Source organism: Gavialis gangeticus, unplaced genomic scaffold (assembly GCF_001723915.1).
Source record: "Gavialis gangeticus isolate Ggan-Ray unplaced genomic scaffold, GavGan_comp1, whole genome shotgun sequence".
In the NCBI taxonomy this organism is placed as follows: Eukaryota; Metazoa; Chordata; order Crocodylia; family Gavialidae; genus Gavialis; species Gavialis gangeticus.
The window spans coordinates 7,891,268-7,902,468 of record NW_017729011.1 but is presented as its reverse complement, the minus strand read 5'-3'; the positions used below and the strand labels follow the sequence as shown (position 1 = coordinate 7,902,468).

General features: G+C 45.3%; 1 protein-coding gene and 1 long non-coding RNA gene across 5 annotated transcripts in view; one reads left to right on the top strand and one right to left on the bottom strand.

The window, feature by feature from the left end:
- LOC109292864 overlaps positions 1-2,038 on the top strand; it is a 7,205-nt gene extending 5,167 nt beyond the window's left edge. Inside the window, exon 2 of the long non-coding RNA XR_002096191.1 lies at positions 1,699-2,038. This is a non-coding gene — a long non-coding RNA (uncharacterized LOC109292864). The remainder of the gene's footprint in view (positions 1-1,698) is intronic.
- CACNA1B (calcium voltage-gated channel subunit alpha1 B) overlaps positions 1-11,201 on the bottom strand; it is a 644,201-nt gene that overhangs the window by 32,431 nt on the left and 600,569 nt on the right. For all 4 annotated transcript variants that reach the window (XM_019510484.1, XM_019510481.1, XM_019510482.1 and 1 more), the window contains one exon: positions 7,570-7,666. In XM_019510484.1, the coding sequence (XP_019366029.1) occupies positions 7,570-7,666 (97 nt within the window). The remainder of the gene's footprint in view (positions 1-7,569; positions 7,667-11,201) is intronic.

Below are 11,201 nucleotides of genomic sequence, written 5' to 3'. Positions count from 1 at the left end.
AAAAAAAAAAAAAATCAACATAGACACCTAAAAACATGCTGATTCATTTGAATAAAAAGTGGAAATACCACTGCCTCAGTTTATGCCTCTTTTCTGCTCACTTTCTGCTACTACTATGCTAGAAAACTTTACTGGGTGGAATGGCCCTGGAAACAGGAGATTTTAAACAGGCACTAGAGACTGTCACGGGAAAATCATTTTAGTGCCGAGGGCCCATATAAAATCTATGCCCTATATACGTTCCAGATTAACTTTGGTAGGCTTTCTGCACAGGAGGGAACTTTTATGGCAAAAGAAGTAATACTATGTGATCTATGAACCCCTTTAACACAAGCCAAACCCACTCAAATTTGGGATCCTGAAAATACACCTGGAGCTATTTATTGGTAGGGGGTCTATCAAATTAAAGAGGCAGCCAACCAATTTGGCAGGCAGACCACACGGCTGGCTGCCATATTCGAGGGCTGCCCCCCACATACAGCTCTGATTGGCTGAGAGGCCCCAGTGGCCATGCTCTTTACCACTGTCCCTGTCCCTCAGTGCTGATTGGTGGAAAGCGGCACGGGTACACAACAGCCAGCCCTCTCAGCCAATCAGTGGCATGGGGCGGGGGCAGCAACCATCTTGGGCTCCCCTGTGTGCTGGCACCCCTCCTGTCCATGCTGGTGGCCTGCATGGCCAGGCCTCAGTACTATGAAAACTGTGGCTTTATTTTTAATGTTTTCTTTTCTTTTTCCGTGGATTTTGTGGCCAATGCTGGATTTCGTGTTTTCTGTGAAATCTGCAAAATTGCATTTTCAGTAGGTCCCTACTCAGTGGCAGCCTATGGACAAGGACCACACTCAAAGAGTACCTTCCAATGGCAAATACATTCAAAAGCGTTGAATGCAGACAATCACTCAGAGAAAATGAGGCTGAACTTGGTGAATACGTTTTCTGCTATAATTCACCCAGTTCTAGCTCTAACTCTTCTGCTTTGACTTATTTAATGTCTAGCTGGCTATATGCATTTCCCCATTTAAACATGGCACAGAGACGGCAGAATGGCCAGCCAGCCGGTGCAGAGGCTAGTTAAAAGCATGTGATTTGTTTTCTCGAGCTCTTCATAGACTAACCCAAACAATAAGCTTCAGCCAACCCATTCTTGATACAAAACTTAGGAGGCAATTTTTTTCCAAAAACCAGCCTGGAACAAAGTGCCCCTGTACATATGACAACAGTGAAAATAGGATGGCAGTAGATATATACTTCACTTTTCCAATGCTAGTCTGGCTGGTTTGATATGGTGTAAGGAATTCTGAAAACAAAGTCTGGAATCACCTTCTCATCTTCACTAAGGCACACGGACACTACAGACCTCAGTGTGCAAGGCTTCACCTTGATCCCAGTGGTGGACTAATCAGACAAAGACAAAGCTCTGCAGGCTGCCACCTGTTGTCACCAGGGGCTACGACTCCTGTTCCAGCTGAGCGAGGACAGTGGATGGCCCAAATATTCCCAGCAAATTGGAGCTGTGGCCTTCAGTGGGGTGGAATGTGCGTTTTTCTGATAGAAATAAAACTGCTTATACTCAAAAATCCTATCTCTACTCCGCTGCCCCCTTTCTCCTCCAAACACTGCTTCTTGTAGATATTAGATGTATAGCAGTGAATCACCATATAGTATAGACAGAGTTTCGTTCTCCTGTTCTCTCTGCAGATGCATGGAAATCTCGACATTGTATACAAACTGCTCTGTTTTGAGAACCCCATCATCATTAGCTGAGCGCAGTGATTTCAAACACCTGTCCCCAGCTCCTGCCTTGCGAGCTGACTCAAGGTGTGCTGTCACAATGCTCAGTCCAGTCTAGCAGCGGGCAGTAGAGGGCCTTAATTTAAAGGACACATTTTTGAGAGGGTGTACACTCAGCACAAAGATGCCCACTGCAACCACGTCTTGCAATGCATTTGGGTAATGCACCACTCATTTCCCTAGGCATTTGTCCTTTGTGAGCAAATGAGTACATACTCATAAGGACAGGACTGACCATCATTATTTAGTTACAAAACTGCCCAAAACAGCATAGTCACTACTTAAAAATGTCTGTGCTTTAAGTATGCAGTATACAACTTGTGAATGCCAGCAGCTACTTGTGAGTTTGAAAAGCACTGGGATGCCTTAAGTCAAGTCTCAATGTGCCCCTCTAAATGCACCAATAGCTCTGACGGGAAAGTGTGCTACTGGTGGAATTTCTGGGAACTGAAATGGAGTCAAGGGTCCCTCTTTCCTACAGCAATGCTGGCAATGTAAAGGTTGGTGGCCACCTCCTCTTGAAACCCTCATGTCTTAGGATAGAGCTCTCCCATCACCTGAGGACCCTCAGGAACAAGGCAATAAAGTCTCCCATTCATGCATTTCCAGGCAAGTAGCAAGCCACATGCACAACAACTTTGCAGGGATTGGTCTTGCTAACCAAGGAGAATAGTTAAGAAAGGGGAACAAAAAAAGAGGAGGAAAAAAATAGAAGGAAAAGACAGCAGCCTTTCACAGCTGGAGAAAGCAAAAAAGAATCGTTGTGCAGACATATTGAGACGGTCCATAGACAGGGAGAAAACAACACGGACTGACCAAATCTTTGCAAACACAGAGGGATGGGTAAAATATAAGTAAGGGACAAAGGGGCAACAGCTTTTGCCAGACAGAACAACAATAAGAAGTCACTTTTACTGACAGTGAGAGAACAGAGTGCAGAGACAAAACACTGACTTCTCTCACTAGCTGCCCCTGAGCTATAGCTGCAAGGCTAGAGAGGGTCATTTGAATGCTCATTTGCTTACTTTTTTGCTTATTTGAAAGGCACTCTGTTTGCGCTCTGAAAGGTGTAACACGGTGGATGCAAAGTGCCTCAACATCACACTGAGTTTTCCCATCAGGTCTGGACAAATGAGGGTCAGCAGAAATGGGACACCAGGGAGGCAGTAGCTTTGCACCCTGGAGTCTATGGCAACTGAAAACAGCACTTCACATGCCGTGCTAACCTGAGGGAAGATGCTCAGCACAAATAAATCTACTTGTATATAGTGTTCCTAGACATGGTCTGTTATAGAAATGGAGAATGAAGGGAATGAATGCTGATATCACTGTTACCTAAGACATGCTTAAATTAGTGTCTGGTTAAATGAGTGAAATGCTCCAATAGCATCTAATAGCATCCAATAGTTATGAATAGAGATGGGCCCAATCTCCATTGATCCAAACCTCTTGTATTCTGAGGGAAAATGCAGATCTGGATCTAGCTTGGATCTATTTTATAGCTAGAACAATGAATTTGCTTGCTTCAAACGCAGGGCAGGGACTAATACATATTGATGGTGGTTTGCCTTGATTTTTATATTTGCCTTGCCTTTATATTTAGGGCTGTCAAACGATTAAAAAGTTTGATCGCAATTAGTTGCGTGATTAATCGCAATTTTAATCGCACAACAAAAAACTCAAAATTGTGCGAAATTATGCAGGTAATTTGTATGGTTGAGGGGTGGGTGTGGGGGTGGGAATTTGTGAAGGTATGGGGGGCTGTGGGTGTGTGTGCGCGTGTGGTTTGGGGCACGGGGAGAGGGGTACCTGCACAGGGGTATGGAGTCCAGGGAGGGGGGACACCCACATGCCCTGGAAGGATCCCCAAACTGAGCAGGATCTCCTCAGAGCTGCCCTGGGGCCAGCGTGTGCCCCTTGCCTGAACACAGCCCCAGTGGCAGTGGGCTCACCCCACCCCTGCTCCAGCAGTGATGGCCGTGGGCAGCCTGGGCTGGGGTACAGCTGCTCCAGCCTCAGCCCAAACTTCCCCATGTACTGGCTTAGCAGGTCCCAGGCAGTCCCAAATGGCCTGGGGCCTGAGGATGCCAGGCAGCCCCACCCCACCCCAGTGCTGCCTTCTCCAAACCCCTGGTGCTGCCAGCCCACCTGCTCGGGGGATAGGGGGTGTGCCCCCCACCTTCCTGCTGCAGCCACCTAGAGCCCGTGTCCTGCCAGGACCCAACTGGAGCTGTTGCAGCAGGGCTGCCTGGCACACTCAGGCCCCACAGCTTGGGCTTGGGGCAGGTCGGGACCGCCTGGGAGCTCCAGCACGAGTCACCTCTGGGCTTGTGTGTCCCTGCACATCCCCGGTCTGGGCCCCTAGGAAGTGGCAGCAATGGCAGCCCCATGCCTTGCAACCCTGTGGAGGCAGCCACTGCCAGCAGGTGGGGGCAGGATTCCTGTGGAGTTAACTCCTGCAGCCCCAAGCCTGCACCATACTGCACGCCCGGCCCAAGCCCAACAGAGATGGAGCCTGGGCTGCACCCTGTGCCACTGCTGCCCTAGCACCAGACAGAGGCGCTGCCCTCCTCCCTGCACAGCCTGGGCTCCTGCTGGAACCCACATGGAGTTGCTGGACCTGCCGGGTCCCGGTGGGAGCCCGGGTGGCACAGGAAGGAGAGTGGCAGCTCTGCCCTGCCCTGCAGTTGCAGCAGTGCTGGGCGCAGCTCAGGCTCCATTGGCACTGGGCTGGGGCCAGGCAGGTGGTGAGGCGTGGGCCAGGGGCTATGGAAGGTGGCTCCATGGAAATCCCACCCCCACCTGCTGGCAGCAGTTGCCTCTGCAGGGGTGCAGGGTATGGGGCCGCTCTTGCTGCCACTCCCTAAGGGCCCAGAGCGGGGATGCATGGGCCTGGAGGTGGCTCATGCTGGAGCTCCCAGGAGGTCCCAACCTGCCCTGAGCCTGAGCCATGGGGCCCAAGGGTGCTAGGCTGCCCTGCCGCAGCTCAGCACCGCCTTCCCTGAATCCCCAGCGCTGCCAGCCTAGCTGCTCTGGGCCTTGGATGGCAATTGGGGGTGGATGCGTGGGTGCACACATGAGCCCCCCCTTCCCCCCCTCCCTGCTGCAGCCACTTGGAGCCTGCGCCTAGGCTGCCCTATGGCTCCTCTGTACTGCCACCACTGCCCTGCAGAGTGGCTTGGAGGCAGCAGTGACAGCAACGGGGCAGGGCAGCCCAGGTGCAGGCTCCAAAACCATGTGCTTAATTAACATGTTAATTCATTCTTGTGTTAATCCTGCATGTTACCGGTGATTAATTGACAGCCCTTTAACAATATAATTTACACTGAGGTCCACCACAGATTGTTGTGCAGGTCTCCCAGGGAAGTGCACATAGCAGGTAGCTATAACTGCCTCATGGCTAATTGGTGAGGGAGCATTTAGGAACCAGCTACCCCAGAATCAGAGTAGACAGGCTAAACTTAAGTCAACACAACTTTCACCAACAGAATATTATCCCTTTCAACCCTTTCTCTATCCATTTGAGCTAAAATATTCCGGGGCAGGGATTTGTGTCATCTGTCCCCTTTTTTTTTCCGTATGAACGTAATGCAAATTATGCCAATGAAAACATTGTGCCTGTCCACACACACAGATTCTCAATCTGAATCTGACTTTCAGTGCTTGAACCCACCTCTGCTTACGGGTCTCGGTTATACTCCTGCCCATCTCTCTGGAGTGATGCTAAGTGATGAGTGAAAATTAAGGATGGGGGATAAAAAGGGTGCATTTAAAAACAAATACCTAAATGCTGTGGGATTGGCATATATAAATAAAGGCAAGTTAAAATGGATCTAGATATACTAACGTGCATGAAGAATGAAGGCAGAAAAGTGTCCAGGGTCTCAGTATGGAAAAAGTCTGCATACATAGGTTAAAAAACAAACAGTCAAACCAAAACCATGCAGACTTTAAACCACACAGAATTAAAAACAGCCAATGAACTTCTTAAAATGTCTCTTTTTATTATATGAGGCTAAGAAAATAGAATACAATCAAAAGCACTGAATTTTGGGCATAAGTATGTGTGCACATGATGTACACATAAACACCCTAAAAGTATATATTGACTGTCAACATTTTAGAAAGTTGGAATGGTCTACCTTATAAAACCGCTTTTGGGTTACAAATGTTAGACCTATGGTCTGATTGTCAGAGGTGTTGAAGAGCTGCAAATCTATTTCCAGTCAATGCGACCTGCAGGTGATCAACACTTAAAAAGCAGAACCAAAGAGTGTTTTGGCCCCTAAAATAGAAGCACTGAAAACCAGTGGCCATTTTTGATCCTTTGGATTGTTGCATGCATAGTTTATTAATATTGTAAATGGTTAAAATTGTGTACATTTACCAATCAGTAAAGTCTGCCAAGTAGCCAGTTTTCTTAATATTATTTACTTCATTTGGGGTATTTCGTGTCCATAATTCACATGTCTCTTTGGACCTCTATGCCAGAAATATGTCAAGATGAACTAACTGGCCATTCACACACTAAAGACTCTTCAAGGCCAAGTATTTTTACTTTTTTCCATTTCATGTTCTATGCAACTGCAACGCAGTTCACTAGGGAAGGGCCATGTGGAAAGCAGGTTGCTATTATTTGCCCTAAGAAATGTCACAGTGAAGTTCAGATCTTCCAAAAAGCAGTCAGGAAGAAATTAGATGTGGGGTTTGGGCCGATCTCAGATCAAACGTACAGTTTCACATGGTTTAAATGAGAAATCAGATGCTAGAGAGGTTTGCTATGACCTAGAATCATTCCAACCTGTCACACAAAGCAAAGCTGGGGATGTGCATTGGTGGAATTAGGCTCAGTACCCATCTACTTGCGTCTCTGATACAGTTAACAGTAAAGCTCCCATCAATTTTAATGGAAGCAGAGCTGGGCCAATGCAGGAAGTTTTTAAAAATCCCACATCGGAGAGCATGGAAACCTAAGATAAAGAGAAGTTCCTTACGACCCTTCACCCCTGCACACTTCATGCAGGTGTGAAGGTGGCAGCAAAACTTCCATTGAAGCCAATGGGAGTCAACTGGTGGGACTACTAGCCTACTCTTTACACACTTGGTCCCACTGATCTATCATTCCTCCCACGCTAGTGGTATCTAAAATGTATCAGCTAGCACAGTTTTGAGTATAATGTGTTTTGTGGTTTAATTAAACCCTTGTTTAGAGCAAATTATATGTTTGAGCCACTTCTTTTTTAATTTTGACCAAAACGATTTGATTGAAATTCATTTATTTCCACAAGTATATTTATAGAACCCTTATGGTGTCATCTGTATTTAATAACTTGCTACCTCCTACATTACTGCCTGCCTCATTACTTTGATCTACTTAAAAGGAAAAAAAACACAACATACAACTAGAAAATTATCAGAGTAGATAGTCAAAGAGGCATACAAAGTTAAGTGGGGTTTTTAACAGCGGGGCAAATTACTTAGTGGTCCCCTTTGCATGCCAACTGGACTGGGAAGGAAGCAGAATGATAGAGAGAGACATTTATATAGAGAGGTGGAGACATAGCTAGAAAGACAAACTGATGTGTTATAGATTCAATGACTGAAAAAACATTGTCAAGAAAAGGAATGTTTACAATCCAGTCTGCTTAGAAAGAAGATAAAGAGCCAGAAAGAACTCAGAAGAACACCAAAAATGTCACAGGAAAATGGCACCCACTTCAGCCATGGCACAAGAAGCTTTCACTGGTGGTTTGGGGGTTTTTTTTGGGAATGGTCTACCTTATAAGCAACTCGAGCAGGGCATTTCTTTCCCAGGCCTAGAGGTGGGGACATGTGTCTCAGCATCTCATACATGTCAGTGTAACTGATGCGCCCGCTTGGAATCGAAGGGAGAGGGAGAGGCAAAAGCAGGAGGACACAGAAATCAAACCAGAACCAAAATTTAAAAATAAAATAAATAGAAAGGGAGCAACACAAAGGGGGAAACAAAACCAGGGAAAATGGGGTGGGGGGAAGGGAAAAAGCAGACAAGAAAACACATCTGGTTAATCAGATTTCTCAGGAAAGAGGGGGGAAAAAGAGGGTAAACTGAAGGATTTCTCAGCATTCATTCCTTTGAACCCCCTGATATCTCCTCCTTACTGCAGAGAAATCCCATGCCTACGGTTAAAATTTGACATTTTAATCCCTGTGGCAGCAGTACAGAATGATTGATGTCCAAGTTAATGCATATGGAAAGAGGTAGGGAAGGGTGTTTCTTATTTTTGGTAGGGGAGGTTGCTTTTTTTTTTTTTTTTTCCAAGTCTTCAAGTCAAAGAAACGGTTGTATTCACCATGCCAGGGAGAGCTGGTAGGCAGAGTTATGGGACAGCCAGAGATGTACATTATATTAAATGCTTCTGTTTCCGTTTAGTGGATAAGAAGTTTTGCTTCCAATTTAGGTTAAAGGCTAAAAGAGAAAGAAGAAGAAGAATCCTTTTTTTTTTCGCTTTTTCATGTGGGCAGACCAGGAGTGCTGTGACTCACAGAAAAAGCTGCAGTTCTGTGATACCCCATCCAACACAGAGATGCTCCCTTAGCAACACAGATTTGAATCTAACAAGGACAACCTCCTGTCTGCATGTAGGTACTAGGAAGAGGATATATTTTTCACCCTCCCATGACTATTTCTTCTTCAAACCACATCAATAAATCGTCCCCCCATTAATAACATCCACTAGCTAACTTGTTAACTTGGGTGCAGTCAGAGAAACTAGAGAGTACAGGGGCTTGACACCTGCTACCCCATCCCCACAGATCGTGAGTTTGGTTATAAAAGGCGTTTGTACCACACTAAGCCTCCACGGGGAACTGTCAACAATTGAACACAAATTCATTGCATTAGCCTGTCTTCCCAGTTGGTTATGCACAGATTGCACTTGGTAAATCTATAACACTGGCAAAATAGGAAAAACAGTGTTATCACCACTGCACTGTTATGGAAATGTCATCTAGTCTACAACTTTAGACTCCAGAATAGAATGGAGTTACCTTATATATTTCTGACCACTAGACCACACTCCCCAGGAAGGATTAGCATTTAAAGATTAGCTACTTAAAATGAAGCTTGAATACCTGCTAAATATCTAAAAAGAAATGCTCCATATCACCAAATATTTTTCCCCAGTATTCCCTGGAAATAATAATAAGCCACTTCTTTCTCTCTACTCCCTGTGTGTGCACACGTGCATAAATGGAAAGCTTAGCTCATCTGTGGTTCTTCCCCACAACTTCCCACCTAGACCATGAAAGATGGAAGCTTTCGAATTCACTGTCTCATAAGGCTGCCTGTCTCCAGCCAGCTGGGGTGTGGGAGTAGATGCATCAAGGGAAGGGGGGGGCAGTCAGTCAATCATTCCTTTTCAGGCAACGGGTTAGTCACGTTCCAGTATCTTTTCTGTATTGTTTGCGCTTGCAGTTTGGGTAAAAAAGGAAAAAAAATAGAAAAGAAAAGAAGAAAAAAGCTGGACGGAGTCTCTGAAATTCCAAACCTTGTATGCCACCCTATGAGGGCACTTCTTTCCTAAGCCAAGGGGTGGAGCAATAACACGTAACAAATTGTACATATCCTTATAATGAATCCGGCAACTGGAAAGAAAACATCAGAAGTTATAACAGCAAACGCAAGGAGGGATGCCATCTCCCCACAGGCTTACTCTCCTACAGAAACCAGAGGATAGTACAGGTTAAGAGGAGGAACACACACTAGAAAGAAAGGTTATTTGATGATGCTTAGGCTCCAAGTGACAAATTAATTCAGAGCTAGAGAGAGAGAGAGAGAGAGAGAGAACTCCCTATTGTTCTACAACAGTCACAGCATAAAACTACACAATTGTTTCAATTACAGTCCAACCTACTATGCAATATTAATGATTTCTAGAGCATGTCCACACTGGAGTCACTTCTCTGCCTACACATGTAATGTAGACATAGCCAATTGGGTACTCATGGCAGCCTAGCTGCAGAAGGAGGAAAGATTAAAGGCTTTCATATTTGCCCAGCTTCTTGGGCAGGTTTTTAACCCACACTATGCTCAGTGCTCGTGAAACTAGACTGTGACTGATACATGAGCTAGCTCGTTTGAAAAGCTTAAGCATGTCTGAACTACACTGTAGTCATAGTAATGACTGTAGTGTAGGTAGACCCAGAAATACAATAAAAGATTTAAAATCAGGCCAGAGGTTGAGAGCCTAATGAGAGTAGTTAGGACTGAGATAACTGAGAAATCATTATTCACATCTGAAATCAGGCTACCTCTTTTATTCTAATGCAAATTATACTATATGGAAAATATAGCTTTCAGCTTAGCAGTAGGATTATAAAACTTCATTTATTAAATTATAATTAATCAAATTATTTAAATGACTAGCAGTACTGAGCCTCAAGTCGACCTCAGAAAAAAAGCAAACTGGGCTTGCATTTGGCTTCTTTATGACATATAAAGAAAGCATTCAGGTTATTTCCAAAGTTGCTGAATATCTGTTTTACATTCAAAATTTGGGCTCATTGCAGTTTCACAATATTGATTTAGAAACAAATACAGTTAAACTGTTGTAATCTCAGTCGCATAATGTGGGGTAGGTGAGCCCGTTGCTACTGCACAGTAGTGTCCATGTCACAGTTCATGCTCGCTGATGCTACATCACTATTACTCATCACTGTGGCAACATAGTGTCTTGTGTAGATGCGCCCTGCTTGAACTACCTGACTGCAAACTGCGGCAGCATGGGCAATGTGTATCATGTCATGCAAGGTGTTCTGGGAACCACAGTTTCATTGAGCAGCAAGGAAGCTCACTTCTGCTGGGGAGAGAACTGACCCCATTTTTTGCCACTGACATCAGCAATTTTTTTGCCCTCCCAATATGGGCTTCAGTGCAAAAAATGGGGTGAATGTTCACCACAGCAGCAGTGAAATCCACTGCTATTCTACAGAGCTATAATTCATAGAATCATAGAAAATGAGGGTTGGCAGGGACCTCAGGAGGTCACATCTAGTCCAACCCCCTGCTCAAAGCAGGACCATCCCCAACTAGATCATCCCAGCCAAGGCTTTGTCTAGCCAGGTCTTAGAAACCTCCAAAGATGGAGATTCCACCACCTCTCTGGGTAGTAACCTGTTCCAGTGCTTTACTAGGGAGAAATTTTTTCCTAACATGTAACCTAAACTTCCCTTGCAGCAACTTGAGATCGTTGCGCCTTCTTCTGTTATCAGCCACTGCCAAGAACAATCTAGCTCCATCCTCTTTTGAAAGGGCCTTCAGGAACTTGAAGGCTACTATTAAATACCCCTCTCAGTCTTCTCTTCTGCAGACTAAATAAGCCCAGTTCCCTCAGCCTCTCCTCATAAATCATATCCCCCAAACCCTTCTG